This window comes from Notolepis coatsorum, assembly GCF_963971535.1.
Source record: "Notolepis coatsorum genome assembly, chromosome: 2".
Taxonomy (NCBI): Eukaryota; Metazoa; Chordata; class Actinopteri; order Aulopiformes; family Paralepididae; genus Notolepis; species Notolepis coatsorum.
In genome coordinates this window covers 175,748,356-175,769,792 of record NC_140166.1, presented here as the reverse complement: position 1 = coordinate 175,769,792, position 21,437 = coordinate 175,748,356, and the positions used below count along the sequence as shown (strand labels likewise).

Here is a 21,437-nt window from a genome sequence, read left to right as displayed (position 1 = left end):
AATGTAAAAAAGCCTCTTTTAAAAAAAATATATAATATATATATATATATATATATATATATATATATATATATATATGACTAATTACACAAACCCAATGAGAAGGAGTTGTGGGCGGGGATTGCTCTCTTTAATATTCAAACCTTTATTTATTCTCGGACAATTGAGGTCACCCTCATTTTCAATGTCGTCGAGACTTTACAGACATTTCAATGCACACATTTCTACAATATAACAATAAATATTAACTATCTATATAGTACTTTTTTTTCACACGTGGATTGAACCGCAGTTCAGAGTGCCCCATAGCAATTAGTATAAAATGAACATAGGCATAAAATCAGCACACAATTGACAGGATAAAAAAACAATGCATAAATCGCAGACATAAGAATAGGCATAAAAGACAATAAAAGTAGTGCAATGTAAATGTGCAGACTTAAGAATAGGCATAAAATAACTACAATGACGCTCGAAGGCATGTGAACCCCCCCCCCCCCCCCCCCCCCCCCCCCCCGGAACAGTCAGTCCCCCAAACACCCCACACATCAATCCCCACCACATCCCCATCCAAGACACACCCCCCGATATTGTATTTGTTTATTTAGACTGGACAGAGCATATTACTGGACACTACAAATAAATGCAGTGTAAATACACCGGATTTAGCAAGGATGCTAATTTTCATCCGCAGTCCCCACACAAAGCATAAAAACGAAACATGCAGGCAGTGAAGCATAACATGCTATGAGACAAGATATGACCATGGCTGTTCCGCCCCGCAGGCCTACGGGGGGCGATGGCGTTCGCCTTGGCCATCCGGGACACGGCCACCTACGCCCGGCAGATGATGTTCACCACGACGCTGCTGGTCGTCTTCTTCACCGTCTGGGTGTTCGGAGGCGGCACCACCCCCATGCTGTCCTGGCTGCACATCAGGTGACGTACGCTTCTTAACCCTTTCACTACCACTCTAACAAAGGGTTAACCCTTTCACTGCGACAACACCACAGAAGGATAACCCTTTCACTGCCACACGACAAAGGGTTAACCCTTTCACTACCACACTAGAGAAGGTTAACCTTTCACTACCACACTACAGACGGTTAACCGTCTGTAGTATGGTAGTGAAAGGTTAACCTTCTGTAGTGTGGTAGTGAAAGGGTTAAAAACACCCAAATGAAGAATTCCAATATGTTATTTCCATGGCCTAGGAAAGTTCAATCAATATTTGTGAGCATGAGCTACTCTCTCGAAGCCGTAAACCAGAGAAGTAAGACTCGAATCAAGAACAAAACAAAAACACCATGAAATCCAAAATAAAATGTAAAATAAATAAATGAATGCAACACTCCCAGACATACCCCATGCGAAGGTAAGGAAAAACTCACTACAAAACCTAGAAATATGAAAAAAGCACCACAGGCAATGTGGAGGGGAGAAACCTTAGAAGGGCCGTTCAAGGGGGGATCTCCCTTCTTAGATGTCGGTGATAGTAGTGTTGCTATAAAACAGGCGAAACAGTTGGTAAGCATGTACATAATTGTAATGAAACACAAATAAGTACCGGTACATGCAATAGCAACTGGGGTACATAAGAACATTTTGAAAGATTGAAATTAGAGCTGATGACGGATCCATTTGAGGTATGGGGGCGGCGTAAAGAGGATCACATGACTCAAACTTGTTATGGCATCAAGTAGAATGTCGGGAGCTTTTCCCCGGCATAGACGATGAATGGGAGACTTGATTTTGTGGACCCCGCAGAATGTTTGGTTGGATCCCAAATGAGCTTTATTCTATAGTAGTGTTCTTAGTCCTGAAAGTGTATCTGTATGCTCTGTCACATTATCTCTCCAAATTCATTGAGCAGCTTCAGACATTATACTTGATCACAAGTTTGAGTTTTAGCACTGTGTCGTTTCTGGATTAGGGAGAGAGTTGTTTTTGTGTTCACTGATATTTTTGGACCATATTAGACCAGAGGAATAACATGTATGAATTTTTTTTGTATCCACTTTTTCTCCCATTTTTCCTATATTTTTCTCCCATCCCAATTTCGTATCATCCAATTCAACCCTCCCCTGTCACGAACGCTGTTTCTTGCCTCCCACAAGCCGGCTGCAATGTGGACTAAGTCATACATAGCACAAGTCCCCTCCGGTACTTGAGGTAACAGCAGTCGCATCTTTTCACCTGCGCAGCTCGATCTCTCAGTGGTGATTAGTGGTCGCTGCCCCCGACACTTCCTGATTCCACTGCGCAGGCGCACCAACCGACCTGTAGGAGTCGCTGTCCACAACGCCCGATCCCCACCCATCAGTTTCCCACCCCCTAATACGGCCAATGTGTATTAGTACGGACGACCAGCTAAACTGAAAGCAAATGTGGAGCGCTGGGCTCGAACAGGCGAGCCCAGCGTCTCCAGATTCCGTGGCGAGCGCCTTGCCCACTACGCCACGTAGCCGCCCAACATGTATGAATTCTTAAACTGGGCGTAGTTCCCCTTTTGAATTCCGTTTCTCTCCGCACACATTTTTTTTGTGTGTCCACCTCCTTTCAAACTGTAGTAAGAGCTGAGTTTGTCCTTGTGGATGTGACACAGGGACTGTGTACAATTTTTATATAAAAAAAATGCTACACACAGCTTTATTTAATCTTTAACGATTGTTTGTTTTATTAAGATCCACATACGCTTTTGCATAGCAGCAGCTATTCTTCCTGGGGTCTAATAACTTACATGGTGACAAACACAAAAATACATTCAGATTTTAATTTATTTCACTGCCTGATGTTGTCCAGGAGATGGCGCAAGAGATCTCCCCTGCCTGTACCCTTCCCTCTACTCCTATGAAACGTTAATTGGCTCCCTCCGCCTGTCACCATGGGAACTGCTGGTTCTTCCATTCCACCCCCTGAGCCCTTCAGCACGTCCTCTTGAGGTGAAGATCCATCTGCCACTGAGCAAACGGTGAATTCTGCTGTAAAATAAGTGTTTATAGGTAGACTACCCTAGCGTGAGCCATCCCTCTGATAAGAGGCGACACCCATATTATTATGACAGTGATGTTGTTGTTGTTATCAGGGTTTTTTGGAGCTTGCCTAAACCGGTATCTGTCTGGGTGGAGCCGATTATGGGCTACATCAGTGTACTGTAGTCCAACCAGGATGGTCACATCCAGAGCTGCTATTTATCAAAGTAAAAAAAAATAGGATTATGGGCTCATGATGATATGACAGCAGCTGCCCGCTGCTAAAGAGCCAAAAACTCACGCCAAAAACTCAGCATGAACCCGTCTCCATGGGGACCAAGAGGATGTTGGAGGGTGTGGCACGCAGATAACAGCTGTGCTCATTATCCTCCGAGAGTAGTCTATACTCAGTTACTGTATACTCTCTTTAAAAGAGGTCTTTTACTAACAAGCAGCCAGCCAATGACATGTCATTATTACTATCGACTATAGAATGATACCTTAATTCTAAATAGCATTTTTGTAAGACAAAGTAATGTAATTGATGTGACTGTTTTCAAACGTATCAATTGTCTTTACCCTCAAAATACCAGTGAAAATGTGCTAGAATGTGGTTTGGGGCGGTAGGGCTATTTTTCTTTAGTGTTAAAAAATAAAAATGTACTTACGTTGATGCTGCTGCTAGATGCTGCTGCTAGGCAGAAGAGCAGAGAATTAAACGATTTCACTCCATCATGCTGCAACAGTAATCGGAAGATGTAACAATAAAATCGGAATCTGAAGTGAGAAAGGCGACTTGGGTCGGAGAGATCTGGAAGCATGCAGTTGGTGTATGTGATTGGAGGGCCTGCTCTTGTTGGGTTTGGGCTGGTGGTCTCTGGACAGAGGCAGGCCTGCGTCTCATCACGGCGTCTTTGACAGTAGTCAACCAGGGAGGAAGAGCTCCTCTCTCCCAAATCCTGCAGTGGCAGCACAGCGGGCTTCAGCTCAGGAAAGAACCGCTAATCCCTCGTTGAGCCATGAGCTCAATTGCTTATAATTCTAGATCTGTGTAGAACTGTTTTAAATGTTGTGACGGGCATGCATGCAGGTAATGATGCAGGTGTAGTATATTTAGTGGTACTTGCCGTGGGAAAAGGACAAACGAATTAATTAGCTAATTCTGAGGTTTTTGATCATTCATATACAGTTTATTTACCTTTTGAAAAATTTGGTTTATGTACAAACATTGCTTTTTAAAATGTCAGTTAATAACTAAACCTTAATACTTGATAGCCACGATTTTTTTTTGTTGCTTTTATCATTTGCAAATTATCCTAATTTGAGTCATTATGCCAATTCCCTTCCTAGTGGTTGCGCTGCCCTACTGTTGGTCTGGGGAGGGTATAGACTAACATGCTTCCTCTGATGCATGTCGAGGAGTTTCACTGGCAGAGCATAATTATCGCACATGGAGGTTCAAGCGGTCTCCCTGTTGAATCCGTAGGAGTCGCTGTTGCAATGACCAGAACACCGGCACCTTCGCTTTGGCAAAGAAATAAATATATAACTGGCTTTGTCCAGGCAAGGTGGTGAGTGCAGCAAACCTGGCACATCTAGATGCAAGGCAGAATATCTGACATCCAGCCTGCCCACATACACCTTCTGACAAGCCACCTTATGAGAGGCACCTATTATTAACAAATAATTGATAATATACAAGTATGTGTTCCTTATGCTTTCAGCTAATGCATTGAATCTTAAATTGTTTTACCAAATACTATTTGAATTAGAAATAGAATTTTTTCTCAAAACTGTCATATGAACCGTTCACCCATGTGTTGTTTTCAAGGGTAAGGAGTCAGGACTGGGAGGGGAGTCATTTTCCCCCACTGCACTGCTACACCAGAATTTAGGGTTCCCCCACCTTTAACCCCTGCCCACGAACACTGCCAGTTTGTAGGGACGACTAACCAATCCAGGAGTACCACTGCTGGGAGTTGAACCCGGGTCTCTGTGGTGGTAGGCGAGTGCTTGGACCTCTACACTACCCAGGCGTGTAAAAGTCTAACTTAAAAAAATATATATGTGTTTAACCTTGAACATCTGCTCGGTCTCCCTGCCAAGTCACCACACGTCCCCCAAATCATATTTTGGCTGAGACTGTTGCCAGTTAGTGTTTTTAATCCTTGAGTGGTTATTTCTATCTCTCAGCCGACGTCAATGTCCTTTTTTAATATTGTTCTTATCCCAGGTCCTCATTCGGCCTCCTGAACTGTCTCATTGTAATTTTATCTTATTTTAATTTGCGTGAAAGGACACACTGTGCATCGGTCTGTAATAATATTTTATGTGAAAGATGAACGTTGGTAAACTCTGACCATGTGACGCAATCCCCATCTGTTTCCTGATGATGAATGTCAAATATGGACATGGTCACGTTGTGTTGCATGGTTAATACTGGCACAATCAACATTGTAGCAATGACTTCCATCTGTATGAATATCGTATTATAAGGCAATTACTTTTATGGGAGTTAAATAAATGGCTTAAAACCACACGCATTATACACTAATAGCACTCATAGTCATTGCAATTTTTCTTTTTTACATTAACTAACCAGTTACTATTAGTATCCCATCTAATTATCAAGTAATTATTGGCTACATTCCTAAACAATGAGAGCTGCTTTCTGATAACTTTCTCAACCCAGTACTCTTTTCAAATTTTATATCTCCACTAAATGTCCTTCTTTGTGATACATGACAGAGTTGGGGACAACTACACAACACTGCAGGAGCAGCGACCTAAAACACAGCCTTACCGGTACAACAGGTGCTGTATATGAATAACGTACAGGTCTCTTCTCTGTGGTGGTGGTGGTGGGTTATGATGTTGTACACTTCTCTTCTATATGGTGGTTATGATGTTGTACAGGTCTCTTCTATATGGTGGTTATGATGTTGTACACTTCTCTTCTATATGGTGGTTATGATGTTGTACACTTCTCTTCTATATGGTGGGTTATGATGTTGTACACTTCTCTTCTATATGGTGGGTTATGATGTTGTACAGGTCTCTTCTATATGGTGGTTATGATGTTGTACAGGTCTCTTCTATATGGTGGGTTATGATGTTGTACACTTCTCTTCTATATGGTGGTTATGATGTTGTACAGGTCTCTTCTATATGGTGGGTTATGATGCCACGCTATACTCCTTCACTAGTCTGTTCTCTGGTGCTGGGGATGTATGCACAGCTTCTGCACTTATCATGAGTGTGGTTTGAGTGAGGATTCAGGATTGGACTGGTCTGATTGGACTGGTCTGACTGGACTGGTCTGACTGGACTGGTCTGGTCCCAGCATGATTCAAAGGCTGTGTGTTTGGAAAATGCAGTGAGACAAAATGCAACAAATGGTGTTTTTCAGAGAATGGATTTGGACCCAAAGTTGGGTTACTGTAAGATGTGGCTACTAGGGTGAAACCACTGATGGATTTTGACTGCAAATGTTTACTTTTGTGTCGACATTGGCTGTGTCAGGAAGCCGTAACATTACTGTGTTCCTGCAATGTATGATAGGCTGAACAAAACATTGGAAGACTAGTAGGCCGGCCTAAAAACAGCCTAACCAGGATGGAGGTGTTATGGCATTACCGCTAGTGCGTTACCATAACATGTTAAAGTGCTTATTAAGACTGTTTTGTGTCTGCGGGCATCTGGGTAGTGTAGAGGTACCGCAGAGACCCGGGTTAAATTCCCGGTAGCGGTACCTCTGGCTTGGTCAGATGTTCCAACAAACTCAATTGGCAGTGTTCGCAGGCGGGAAGCCGATGGAGTGTTAGTCCTGGTCGTTGCAACAGCGACTCCTACTGGACGGTCCCCTTGTTCCGCAGGGAGCAGATCTGGGGGGGGGGGGGGGGGGGGGGGGGGGGAACTTCTGTGTGTTACATTCTCCCAGTGAAACACCCCGCTGCCAGGTGGGAAAAAAAGCGTCTGGCGACTACACATCTATCAGAGGAACGATGTGGTAGTCTACACCCTCCCTAGACGTCAGAGGATAGCTGTGATACACACAGGGAATGACTGTCTTTTAATTAGATTAGATTAGATTCACTTTATTGTCATTACACAGTACAGACGAGTGCAACGAAATTGTATAATTCCAGGATGTGACAATCAACAATCAGTTGCAATAAACACAATATAATCTGTACAGTAACGTGCAATGGTTAGCACATGTGCAATGGTAAGAAGAAAATAAATCTACACAAGCTATGGGCTATATACACAGGATATACAGTGAGGTGCAGTGGGCTATAGTATGTTTTGATTCAGTAGTCTGACAGCTGAGGGGAAGAAGCTATTTGTGGTCCTGTTGGTTCTGCCTGGGAGGCTGCGGTTAGCATGCCCCGCAGGCAGGTGAACAGTCCCAGGTTGGGTATAATATACTCATTTATAAATACTATTGGGAGAAAAAGGTAGAAAAGGGCACAACCGGTTTGTACCTGAAGGGGGCCAATGTGGAGACTGTATGACGGCCTGCGCCTGCTTTCCTCTGGGTTCCGTGGCCCTGTCCTTTGAATTTCATGCAGGAGTGTGAAGAACAAATCACACTGTGTTCTCTGGAAGCTGCTCAACAGTCTAGTGTGAACTGATCCGAGCAGCACAAGCAGGAGGGAGAAGAGGAAAGGTGTTTTTGGAGCACAGGATCTGGAACAGGGCAGCCTGGCCCATCATGCTGCCTCTGAGCTTATGAACCATATCCATATGATCCTCCATGCAGGACAGCATGACGACGCCAGCATTTTCAGATTCAGATTCAGATTCCTTTATTGTCACTTATTTCAGTACTTTACATATATAATAATAAAAAAGATACTAGATTAGACATGTTAATAAATCGCTTAAAGGCACTGGATCCTATGTACATACCTATACAATGTGCAGTTTTTCTTCTATGTCCCTATGCTATACTTGCTGTTATAACTATACTATACAAAAATCACAAGTTATTTTCTTAAAGTTTCATTGATTCCTCTGGTTCGTCGGCTCACCGGTCAGGAGGACAGCAGCTCTGATTGATTGATTGATTGATTGATTGAAAAGTTTTATTACAGATTGCAGAATGGGTACAGTACAGTACAGCTCAATACATACAATTGTTAAGGTGATGCAGACCAGAGAAAGACTTTCGTCTTGTTTACATCAGGGTCCCCATTTTCATTCATCATAACATATATGACATACATGACATACAGATAGACAGTACTGCTACATCTATACATTATGACATATCAGATTTGCAAATACAGTACTGTTTGTGATACAAAAGTGTCCAGAAAAGGAGTGTATATACATTTGGCATAGAAACTGTACATTGGAGGAGGTTGGTTGGGTGGGGTGGGGTGGGTGGGTTGGGTGAGGGCTGTACATTGGAGGTGGGGGGGGGGGGGGGGTTGGGAAGGGGACACACACACATTTTACACTGTACATTGGAATATTGACAAAGCCTTACTTGGTCATTTACTGTACAACTAGGTTAGGACATTTGTAGGGGCCAGTTTCGAATTGCAGTCTCACGTAGGTGTTTTTTGAGAGTGTTTTTGAAGGTGGGTAGTGATTCACATTCCTTTACAGCTTTAGGCAGGGCGTTCCACATTGATGTGGCATAATTGCGAAACGTGTTTAGTCCCTTGTTTGAGCCGAATCTGGGTTTTACATGATTTGTGGAGCTCCCTCTGGTGTTGTGATCGTGGTATTCACTGACCTTTGGGAAGTATTTTGACATGTACATGGGTACCTTGGTCGCGTAGTGTATCTTGTAGACCAGGCCCATTGCAAGTTGCTGTACTCGTCTACTCTAAGCCATCCTAGGTTGTCAAAGTGGGCAGGGGTGAGGTGGGTTCTAGGAGTCAGGTCAAGTAGTAGTCTGACTAGCTTGTTTTGAGATGTTTGTAATTTGTTTTTTAGTGCCTTTGAGGTGCTTTGGTACCATGAGGTGCAAGCATAGTTGTAGTACCCTTGAATGAGTGCTCCTGCTAGAGTCTTCAGGGTATTCTTGTTTACCAGAGAGGAGATCCGGTACAAGAAACGCTTTCGTTGGTTGACTTTTTTTATTACATTGGATGCCATTTTGTCACAGGAAAGATTAGCCTCTAGGATGGAACCCAGGTAGGTAATTTCATCTTTCCTTGTGATAATATTGTCACCCACTGTAACCGAGAAGCCGTCGGTCTTGCTGAGTTTGTTATTTGAACCGAAGAGAATGGACTCTGTTTTGCCCATGTGTAATGATAGCTTGTTGTCGGCGAGCCATATGCAGATTTTGCCTAGTTCCGAGCTGAGGGCTTTTTCAACCTGTAACTTGTTCTTGTCAGAGACCAGCAGGGCTGAGTCGTCCGCAAACAGGAACAAGTTGCAGTCACAAGCTGACGACATGTCATTTGCATAAATTAGGAATAGTAGCGGTCCTAGTATGCTTCCTTGTGGAACACCACAGCTCACTGTGAGGGGGGGGGATAGGGTACCGTTTACTTCCACCATCTGTTCCCTCCCCTCCAGGTAGGATTGTATCCAGCTCACTGATAAACTATCAAAACCAATTGCTTTTAGCTTGTCAATCAGAATGGTGTGATTGACAGTGTCGAAGGCCTTTTGTAGGTCCAGCATGACCATGCCGCAGTATTTGCCCGCGTCCACCTCTTGTTTGATGTGGTCGTTCAAGTAGAGAAGGCATGTGTCAGTGGAGTGGGATGTTCTGAAGCCAGATTGGAATTCGTAGATTAGATTTTTTTCCGCAAGGTACTTTTCGATCTGTTCGTATACTATTTTTTTCCATGACTTTCGAGATGGATGTAAGGATAGAAACAGGGCGGTAGTTACCCGGGTCTAATTTGCTGCCCTTTTTGTGCAGGGGTGTTACTCTCGCAATTTTGAAGTCCTTGGGGACGTGTCCCTGTTTTATGGAGAGGTTTATTATGTGTGTGATGACTGGGGTGATGGCTGCTGCTGAGTCTCTGAGGAATTTGGAGGGGATGTTGTCATGGCCAGTGGCCTTGTTTGGTTGGAGGGCGCTCAGTTTTTTGAGTACCTCATCTGTAGTTACTATTTCCAGTTTGAAGTCGTCTTTGTGGACGCCTAGGTTCTTGTAGTATGCTACTATGTGTTCTACCCCATACTGCCCTGAGTGGGAGGGTAGTTTGTTTACCAGTGTTGTGGCTATGTTTGTGAAGAAAGTGTTTAAGTAATTGGCTACATCCAGCTTGTCTGTGATGAGCGTGTTGTCCGTCTTTATGTTTATGTTTGAGAACCTGGTTTTGAGTTTTTTACTGCAGCCTAGTTGATTGTTGAGTAATTTCCAAAGTTCACGTGGTTTATTTTTGTTTTCCTCGGTTTTGTCATTGATGAAATTTTTTTTAGCAGTTTTGATCATGGAGTTTACGTCATTTCTTAGTCTGTTTCTTTCTAGTTTGAGTTCAACTGACTGGGAGGCACAGCTCGAAGTGGCTCTGACAGTCGCTCCAGTCTAAAACAAATCAAATCAAATGTATTCGTAAGGCCCGACAACACACGTTAACACAATCTGCGCCAGAAATGAGTTAACTCGTTATTGCCCGCCATGCGTTCAGCGCCAGAAACTAGTTAACTCGTTTTTGGGATCGTTATTTCGTTTTATTCGCTATATCTATTCATAATTCATAGCTGCAGCCTCTGGTATACCCTTCAGACACCGTCTGAGCTGGCATCTCATTGAAAATGGGCTGGTGTGTTTTAGGAGCCGATCTGAGCCGGGCGGGCAGGGTTTAAATACTCAGGCAAGCCAGTTCAACGATGGCATCGAAGATATAATAATGATAATCTAGTGTTGATTTCAGGATGATTAGATAATTAGCCGAACAATTACAACATGATGACTGGATTACAGTAAAATGCCTTCTTCTCGTCTTTTTCCTGGAATTACTGAAAAGCACCCAAACCATACTCTATTCAAAACGGAAATGTACGGATGAAAAAACAATCTGTCTCGGGCATGTTGACTGGAAGCAACTCACTGAGACTCGACAGCGTTATTAGACCCATAGATATAATATAAGATATATTTTAAGCACTCGCAAATGTCTCAGTCTAAAACTATCCATTGAATAAAGACCTGGCGATGAAGGGGGATCAGCGCCCCCTGCTGCTGGCGGTCAATGTGTTAATGTCCCCATGGGCCGGACACGTCTTCTTTAAATAAGTCAAGAAGAAACATCACAATAAATCAAGAACAAAACAAAAACACCATGAAGTCCAAAATAAAATGTAAAATTAATTTATTAATAAATTAATGCAACACTCCCAGACATACCCCACGCGAAGGTAAGGAAAAACTCACTAAAAACCTAGCAATAGGAAAAAAGCACCACAGGCAATGTGGAGGGGAGAAACCTTAGAAGGGCCGTTCAAGGCGGGATCTCCATTTTGTTCTTAGGTTTATAATGAAACGTTAACACATTGACTGCCAACCATTGTATCCATCAAAGTACCCAGTCTGCCACCGTTGAAAGCCTATGGCGATGTTTACCTTCTTTGCAGGGCTATCACTTTTTAAGTTTTATTGCTATATTGACATTACTATGGCCCATTCAACATCGATTATCTATCGTTCCGGATGTTGGAACGTTATATTTTTTCATTCATACATTGTTGTGTTAACCCTTTCTCCGCCGATGACGTGTTAAGACGTCATTCTCCGCCATGCGTAATCTGCCAATGACGTCTTACAGCGTCTTTGAGATCAATATTTCATATTTTCGTCATGGTATTTACATTTCGCCCACGGAGTCTTTTCTGGTGTTGTAGGACTCGGTTCAACTCTCCAACGCTTCAATACCGCCACCTGGTGGCCGATCGGCGAGTTGCCAAAACCGGAAGTCACCAGAAGTGCTTAGTCCGTCCCCTATTCTGTCCGGCCACTCGCTATCGCTCGCGGGACTCTATCCAGACACCGTGCATATCGATCCGTTGCCATAACTCAATAAACAACATGATTGGACGTGTATTAGTATTATACAAACCGGAACTGGATCACCTAGATCAACATCCCATAATAGCGATCTTTTTGCTCCACGCTCATCACCCAACGGTAAGAGGAGACTGGGGTGAGTTTCAGCGTTTTTCTTTACCATTTTCGATACAAACTGCTCTGATCTATATATCACCAGGGGTGCAGTCGTGCACAGACGCGGTTACACGGCGTGTTATTAGTAGGTCACTCATGGCAGAAGTGCGCGCAATGATAAGTACCCGGCCGTTGTAGAAAGCTACCCGGCCGGCGGCCGGCACTTCTCACCTAGACTTTGCATAATAATAGGAACCTACGAGAAGGTGGGGGGCTGCTTGATCTCCATTGTGCATAATAATCATCTGTTCTGTGCGCAACTGAGGGAACATGTATGCGCGGGAGCGGGAGCGCGTGTGCACGTGGCGTGTAACCAGTTCCCATATTACGACTGCACCACTGTATATCACCCATACTACATAAATGATTTAACGTCTGTCATTGAATTATAAACGACCCCCCCCCCCCCCCCCCCCCCCCCCCCCCTCCGGTCAACCGCAGATGAAGAGTCATAACGTCTAGGACCGTGTACAGTTGAAATTCTTAATCTGGCGTCGATAGGTATTGCATTTGATGATCTAATGCATTTATGGCTATAACTCACGTTCTATGAAATACTGCAGAAAACGATAAAAACATATTTATACTCTAGACCGTATTATTGTGTGAATGAAAAAGTAAAACGTTCCTACATCCTGAACGATAGATAATTGATGTTGAATGGGCCATAGTAATGTCAATTTAGCAATACAATTTAAAAAGTTATAGCCCTGCAAAGAAGGTGAACATCTCCATAGACAAATAGAGCTGGCAGAGAGGCTACAAGGATGGATATAAGCTCCGGCAATGAATGGGTTAATACCGTCTTGAATATAAGTATGTTTATAAGCTTTTCTGCTGTAATTCCAAAAACGCTAGTTATAGGCCCAAACGCATATGATAGCTTATCGATTGGCGTTTCTTTCCTATACACACTATATTAAAAAAATTCAAATGTATATGATCGTATACATTATGCTTCATCATGCGTGGAGGAAAGGGGGGGCGGGGGTCGTCTATAATTCCTTTATTGTCAGTAACGGCTTTATGTAGTATGGGTTGATATATTGATCAGACTGTTTGCAAACAAAGAAACGCACAATCTGGCTGAAAATAACGTTACTGTCCTCTTACCGTTTGCCGATGAGACTGGAAGAAAAATATCCCAATTATTTGACGCCGATCGCCTAGATCCATTTCCGGTTTGTATGGCGCAATAAACGCCGAAATCATATCGATTATTGTGTTATGGAAGCGATCCAAATGCACGCCAGTGTTTGTCTGTAGTCTCGTAGCAAGGTATTACTGCCGGAGGGATTTCCTCTACGCACCGATCACAACTTCCGGTTTTGAGAGTGTAACTCGCCCGACCATCCACCAGGCGGCGGTATTGAGGCGTTGCAATCTCATTCAGGGTCCCGTTGGCCGGATGAATTATGAATGCCACAGCGAAAAAATTAAATATTGATTTCAAAAACAGCGTACGACGTTGTTGGCGTTCAACGCATGGCGGGCAAACACGTCGTAAGCCGTTTTTGGCGACCAATGTGTTAGTTTGTTAGTTGTTGTTGTTTAATAGTTCGACTCGGGAGTTATGGAATGAATGTATGATGATGTTATTACATATACATGGGTGTACTCTCACGGGTGCACGTATGGGCGCGTCTGGTCCAACTGTCTTGTTATCGGAGGAAGCTTGTGTTGCCCTGTTCTCCTCCACTGACGCTCCCACGCCGTGGATGGGCCTAATCTTGAGGTCATTTCTCCAGATCCTTCCTGAGGGAGGTATCCCAGCATGCTTTGTACCCCTTTGTTTTGCCAGGGCCTCTGACCTCCATACGACCTCACCTCCCGAGGATCTGCATGGGGTGGCCCCCGCATTTCCCTCTTACTCCCCCTCTTACGGCTGGAAACTCGAGGGAGAGAAAGTATGATTAGTTTGTTTAATTTAGCTTTTTAAATAGAAACAATAGATTCTCTGTATCGGCTTTCTTAGAAGCGGTGTTTAGAAAAACAACTAATTGTATGGAGACTGTTCTGCCGGACCAGGGTGCATCTTGTGTCGGACAGCCCAGGTCGGGGGTAGTCGAGGTATCTAAACGGGTAACAGATGCTCAGGAGTTAGGAAGGTTCCCGGTTTGATTCCAGCTCCTCCCGGCAGCGTGTCAAAGTGTCCTTAAGCAAGACACTTAACCCCCTAACTGCTCCCGATGAGCAGGTTGACACCTTGCCTAGTCTCCTCCGCCGGTGTGTGAGTGAATGGGTGAATGCGAGGCATTCGGATAAAAGCGATATATCTTGACTATTTTGTTAACTTTAGCGGTTCAGAAACATCTACAGCCACCTTGACACTTGGTTTATCACCTGTTATCATAAATTCCCAATGTTGATCTCCCCCAGCAGATCCCGGTCCCATCACTTTGTTTACATTCACAAGCGTACTTTCATCATGACGCCGCCGTAAACCTCTCCTCGCTTTCTACTCCTAGGTAATAGTTAAACCCTCAGTGACCTCTCCTAGCTTTCTACTCCTAGGTACCGGTTAAACCCTCGGTGCTAATCATAGTTACGTGTTTCAAATACAGGCATGATATGCTACACTCTCCTACCTTGGCCTTGATCCATATGCTCCTGTTTTTAGATTTCAGAACCCACTCGCCACTTTGCCCAAAATAGACCACCCTGTACAGTCAGCGATTTTGAAAGTACGGTGTAACCGAACTGTTTTAGCCTTTCAGTTTGTGTTCTACTCTAATCCCCCCTGTTTGGGGGAAAGTGAATTAGAAAGTGCAACACAGCGATGATTGTTAATAGCTGCTGCTGTACTACATTTAAATGTTTTAGTCTTTTGGTTTTATGTTGGCATAACCTGTGTATTGCTTTTAGGCAAAAGAAAACAACCACTATTTGATGGTACCGAGTAGGGGTGGTCAATATATATCATAGTGGGGGGCAGGTGGCGCACGGAGATTACGTTCGTCACCAACACCGGGAGACACTGGATTCGCCTGTTCGAATCCAGCTCCCGGCGTTGCTATCAGCTTGGCTGGCCTCTCACACTGATACAATTGGCTGTATCAGGGGGTGGGAAAGCTGAAGGGTGGGTCCTGGGCGTTGTGGACAGCGACCCCTACAGTTCGGTCGGGGCGCCTGCTCAGCAAGGGTTGGAACTAAGGAGAGATAGTGTGGCCTCCCACACGCTACACTCTCCCCGGTGAGAACCTGCGCGGCCAGGTTGGCCTGCCCCAGGCTGCACATGCGTCGGAGGAAAGCATGTGACAGTCTCCGGTCTCCCGGACCAACAGTAGGGGAAAGTACGCAACAACCAGGAAGGGTGGGATGGGAGAAAATCGGGGAAAAAAGGAGGGGAAGAAAGATAAAAAAAAAAGAAAAAAAAAATATATATATATATATCATAGTGTATCATAAGCTAATGGTTTGACAGTTCTGTGCACACATCCGGTAGAAACACCCAACCTTATTTTTTTGTGTTTTTTTAGAGATGCCAAATCCTATACCGTAGTATGTAGTATATAATAATACCACATGAATACTACAGTGATTCAGATTTCTATAATATCCCTCTGAAACATTGTGGTGAATCGTGAATACCACTGTATCTCTGTTGTAAATCTATAGGATTTATGAAAAATCAGGAACGCTATGAATCATTTCAGTATCTCTGGTAAATCTCTTTTAGTGTGTATGAAAGCATGGGAACCACGTAGGCCTAATTTAGTATGCATGTCATTTCCTTCTCTGGTTATTGCATGCTCAAACTATCCATCCATTTCTATATGTCTCCTCCCTCTAAGCCCCCTCACCTACCTCCTTTCTTCTCTCTCTCTCCCTCTGGATCTCCCTTTCTCTTTTTCCCTCTCTCCCTTTCCTTCTCTCTCCTCCTTATTTATTGTTGTCCTTGTATACTATGCTACTGTAATTTTGTATTTTATTTCCTTGTATGCATGTACATAACCTTGTTTTTGTTACAGCACTCCCCCCTCCCCCCACCCCCTTCCCTCAAAATGCCTTTGCTTTTTGGACAGGCTGCTTTTGTATATAAGAATTTGTTCTTAATTGCTTGCCTGGGTAAATAAAGTTTAAAAGAAAAAAAGCTGTATCTGGGAGCCAATGTGGCTTGTGTTTACAGTTGGTGCTTTTGGTGTATGTGGGCACAGATAAGTATATCTGATCTCTCACACACACACACACACACACACACACACACACACACACACACACACACACACACACACACACACACACACACACACACACGCACACGCACACGCACACGCACACGCACACGCACACGCACACACACACACGCATACTTACCTGTTTTTCTCTTCTGTAGGGTTGGTGTGGATCCAGATCAAGACCTGGAGCCTTCAGGGGATAACTTCCAGGTCCTGCATGGGGTGAGGACCTAAAGTGGCCGTTTGTGATTTTAAAAGTAGCACTTGGCAGTAACTCTATCGTTTTATCATCATATGGTTACGATGATATGGTATTGTGATATCATGTGATACACGATTTTGTTCTAAATTGATGGTAACAAAATACATATTTACTCGAGATTTAAATTTATTTTGGTTAGATGTCACACTTTTACATTAATTTGATTATTTTACATTATTTAATGAGAAGATATGATATAAACTGTAAATCCTTTTGATTTATCGCCCAGCCCTATTGAAAATTCAAGGTCAGTCGTCCAATTTGTGTTGTGTGTCTGCTTTGTACTAGTAACTGGAACACATTTAATCAGAATTTGTGAAAGTGTTTCAGTGTCTCGAAAAATAAGAACAATGGAAGTGAATCGGCTGAGTCAAGTTAGGAAATGCAATGTTTGGGTTATATATAGGTGTCTGCTGTAGGCTATAATTACGCAGCCCCGCAATTAGTAATTTATAGACCGTTTCACTAGAATTCTGTTGCTAGGGAACAGTTTGGACCCAAGTGCATTTCCTGTCAAATAATTTTTGCATTAGCTAAAAACACGGTCTACAATCATCTGGCAGGCTACTGAAAAGCTTGAGTAACTTCCATCTAAATATCAGAATGGGGGACGGACTTTCGTGCATTCTGCATGCAGCTGAACGATATTGGTCGGGCCTGTTGAGCTCTGTCTTCTTCCACACCTCCGGTGACCCATGCTGTCTCCACGGCTGCTGCCATGAGCCCAGGTTCAGCCCTCCCTGCTGTACAGAATGTGCTTCTGGCCACATTCAGACTGCAGGCTGCAAATAGGATTTCTTTCTTTTGCTCATAATGCAACTCTGATCAGTTTTTAACAGTGTGAACGGTACAAATCTCATGGAATCTGATCTTTTCAATTTTGATTTGGGCCACTTTCACATGTCCTAAATCAGATGCAGGTCTGATTATTATTATATATATATTTTTTTTATATGTAAAAAAAAAATTAATATTTGAAGGTCATATCGTCGCTCTAACACTCGTCACAATTCTTCACTGGCGGGAGTGACTCTATGAATACAAACACGGAAGACGGCTATGAAATCCATTTGTGAAAGTCAAGAGTTTTAATTGTCACGGCATACAAGTATACAATGAAATGCGGGGGGTCTTGCCCGCAGCGATTGTGCATAATACAATAATAATAATATAATAATAATCCAATAGAACGACGTTGTGCAATAATACAAGTAATCAAAGTAGGGCATATCGGTATATGTACATGAGTTTTTACAGAGCATGGTAGGACATGCTAGGTCCTGTGGTAGCTACGGATGAGGCACTGGGTCTTTATGTACACTGCTATACAATGCTATATTATACAATCTCAAGTTATACTATTCTTAAAGTGACCTTTCCTTTTGTAAAGTGACCATAAGTGTGAGCGTGTACAGCATGAGTGTATGTGTGCTCATGTTAAAGTGGCTGCTAGTGTGTGAGCGTGTACAAGTGTGTGTGTTGTGTGTGTGTGCTTGTGTGTGGAGAGTTCAGTGTTCAAGGCTCTGATGGCCTGGGGGAAGAAGCTGAGCCGAAGTCTCTCTGTCCTAGTTGCTGGTGTTCGCAGGCGTTTGCCTGACCGCAGCAGCTGGAACAGGCTGTTGTTGGGGTGGTGAGGGTCTTTCATTATTCTGCAGGCTCTGGATTTGCACCTCTTGTTATATAGGACCTGCAGGGGTGGTAGTGCAATACCCGTGGTATGCTCGGCTGAGCGTACCACTCTCTGTAGGGCCTTCTTGTCCTGTGCCGTGCTGTTTCCATACCAGGCAGTGATGTTTCCAGTCAAGATGCTCTCTACAGCTCCGGAGTAGAAGGACTGGAGTATCTTCCCAGATACTCTGAACTTCCTTAACTGTCTCGGGTGGTAGAGGCGCTGCTTCGCCTTTTTTACGACTGAGTCTATGTGTGTTGTCCATGTCAGATCCTCTGAGATGTGGACCCCCAGGTACTTGAAGCTGCTCACCCTGTCCACGGTAGCCCCGTTTATCCTCAGTGGTGTGTGTGAAGCCGGTCACGTCACGAATCCACGGATTCCCTGGCTTCCACTGCACATCAGCATATAAATGAAAACATACTGTAGACGCTGCCTTCAGTGGCCTGTTCACACTAGAATCTGATATTGGTCACAAATTATTATTATATATATTTTTTATCCCATCCCCCAATTTAGTCATTATGCCAATTCCCTCCTGGTCATTGCGCTGCCCTACTGCCGGCCTGGGGATGGTGTAGACTATCGCATGCCTCCTCCGATACATGTGGAGTCGCCAGCCGCTTCTTTTCACCTGACAGGACTTGTACCCCACGCCACCGGCTTCCCACCCACGAACACTACCAATTCTATTCTTAGGGATGACTGACTGCCAGAGGTACCGCTGACTCAAACCCAGAGTCTCTGCGGTGGTAGGTGAGTGCTTAGACCTCTACACTAGGTCTACGCCGCACCAATATTGGCAAAATTAAAAAATATATATATATTTTTTTTATATTATTATTAATAATAATGTGAACAGCCAAATAAAAACAATCTGATCTAAATCCGAATTGAGCCCTGAGGCTTGCAGTGTGAATGTAGCCATGGAGTGCTGTTACCAATCACCATGTTGCGAGGTGCCAGAGAGCTATTATAATAATGGGCTGTTTACTACAGTGGCTGTCATTCCTCTCCCCTCTGTGTTATAATTATTTACCCGCTGCTAAACTCTTCCCTGCCGTGAAACCTCTGACTCTGGGTGGTCTGTTGCCTCCCAGGGGCATTGTTATGTAAAACACAGATTACCTCCAAGAGTGTGTGAAACTGGATGTATGACTGAGTAACTCTATTGATGTATAGACAGAGATGAGAGGAACTAATTACAATTAATCGAATTACTGTAATTGAGTAGATTTTTTAAAAGCCTGTACTGTTACCTCTACCAGGGTTATTTTCTGTTTCGTTTTTTTTACTTGAGTATATTTAATTTTTGGTCATAATAGCTTCGAGTACGATGATAAATATGTAATTTACAGATGAACCCAAAGAGGGACTTTCCACAAATCATGGACTTTAACGAGTTAATGTTGTAAGCACTTTGAACTGCAACCTCTGTATGAAAAGTGCTATACAAATAAAGTTATTATTATTAATGTTAATTTTGGGGGAATCATGCACAAAGTCTTACACATTGGGAAGTACTTGAGGTCTTTTTTTAGTGTTATTTTACATTAGTAATTTTCTGGACAAAAACTCTTAATTTGTTAGTGATGTTACTACTTTTTGTGTCAAATATCTAGCCATTATTATTGTTTTTTATTTATTTACCTCTAAATGTAGGTGGCAAGTGTTGAAGGTGAGAATATGACTACTTTTGCTTCTCCTTGTGTTTGTATTTAGGACGGGATCCAGGGTGAGGGACAAAGTAAGACCAAACAAGAGAGTGCCTGGCTCTTCCGGTTGTGGTACACCTTCGATCACAAGTATCCTTTCTCTGTCCCACTTGCTGTGCTGAAGAAGAAAAACAAAAACATTGAATGTGGCAAAAACATTGGTCGTATCACCAGTTGTATGGTTTCATCCTTTTTGATATGTGTAGATATAGATATTTATTAGAGATGTTCGATATTGGCTTTTTTACCGATATACCGATATTGTCCAACTCTTAATTTCCGATACCGATATCAACCGATACCGATATATGCAGGGTTTCCCCCCCCAAAAAACTGAATAATTTCAGGTAATTAACATTACATATATCTTGTTGTGGAATTAACACAACATTATGCATACTTTTGACAATAAATAAAATAAGAATTTGTTCTTACTTGCTTGCCTGGGTAAATAAAGTTTAAATAAATGTAAAAAAAATAAATAAAAAAAATTTTAAACGGATACTTTCCGATATTACATTTTAATGCCAATATCGGTAGGCCGATAATATCTGACATCCCTAATATTTATAGATATGGAAAAATATATTTGAGCTGTGACCAGGTAAAGAAATATAGGTCTCTCAAAAATGTCTCCACCCACTAGCCACCCTAGGAGGCTGAAATTTGGTACGGTGTGTGTGTGTGTGTGTGTTCATGCCAAGGAGTGTGAAGTGGCCTATCACAAAAAGGTTGCTGTAAGGAAGGAAACTGAGTTGGAGCTAGTTTGCTGATCTAGGATCAGGTGAATCACCACAGGCTGCCAGTCAGAACAGTATAATGTATTTTATTGACTGAGGTCGACATTATGAATGTTTGGTTTTTAGTCATGAACGCAAAACAGGTAAACTGACTTTTGATGACTTTGAGAGGAGAATTTCAGTCTGTGATGCTCTTGTCTTCTTCACACACAAAATTAAAAGTGTGTGGAAGCAGGAGGTAATGAGCTGAGCCCTGATTGGCCGACACAGGGCAGTCCACCGTGAGTGAAAATAGGGGTGCGTAGGGGAAGTCCATTACGATACTTATGGCCTTCATAACAGTCACAGCTATTGTGAATTTGCGCTTGTTTTAATTACCGTAACTACCATGATTTTTGTAGAATCTCAGTTATTTTTTTAAATACTTTATTTCTCAGTTTACTATAGACAAGAACAGACAAACAAAAAGGAGCGAGAACAAAACTAAAAAACTAAAAAGACTGCCAGACAGGAAAATAAAATAACAGTGTGACTTAACTAAAACAAAGCATTACAGTGTGTTGTATAGCAAGGTGTTACAAGGTGCAGGTCAAACATGAGATATACAGGGGTGAGTCTCTGCAGACTGCAGTTATTTGTCCTTCAGATAGTCAATGAATGGGCTCCATATGTCTGAAAACCTGTTGTGCTCTTTGGATCTGTAATAGCGGATCCTCTCCATCTGTATGATTGTGATCATTTCATTGAGCCATTTCTGTA

General features: G+C 43.0%; 1 protein-coding gene across 3 annotated transcripts in view; it reads left to right on the top strand.

The window, feature by feature from the left end:
- Positions 1-21,437, top strand: part of slc9a7 (solute carrier family 9 member 7) — a 79,113-nt gene that overhangs the window by 43,932 nt on the left and 13,744 nt on the right. The window contains exons 12-15 of one of the 3 annotated variants that reach the window (XM_084307971.1): positions 786-939; positions 5,721-5,777; positions 16,451-16,514; positions 19,946-20,028. In XM_084307971.1, the coding sequence (XP_084164097.1) occupies positions 786-939; positions 5,721-5,777; positions 16,451-16,514; positions 19,946-20,028 (358 nt within the window). Of the gene's footprint in view, positions 1-785; positions 940-5,720; positions 5,787-16,450; positions 16,515-19,945; positions 20,029-21,437 lie in introns of all 3 variants that reach the window. The other 2 variants (XM_084307970.1, XM_084307972.1) reach the window with 2 other exon arrangements.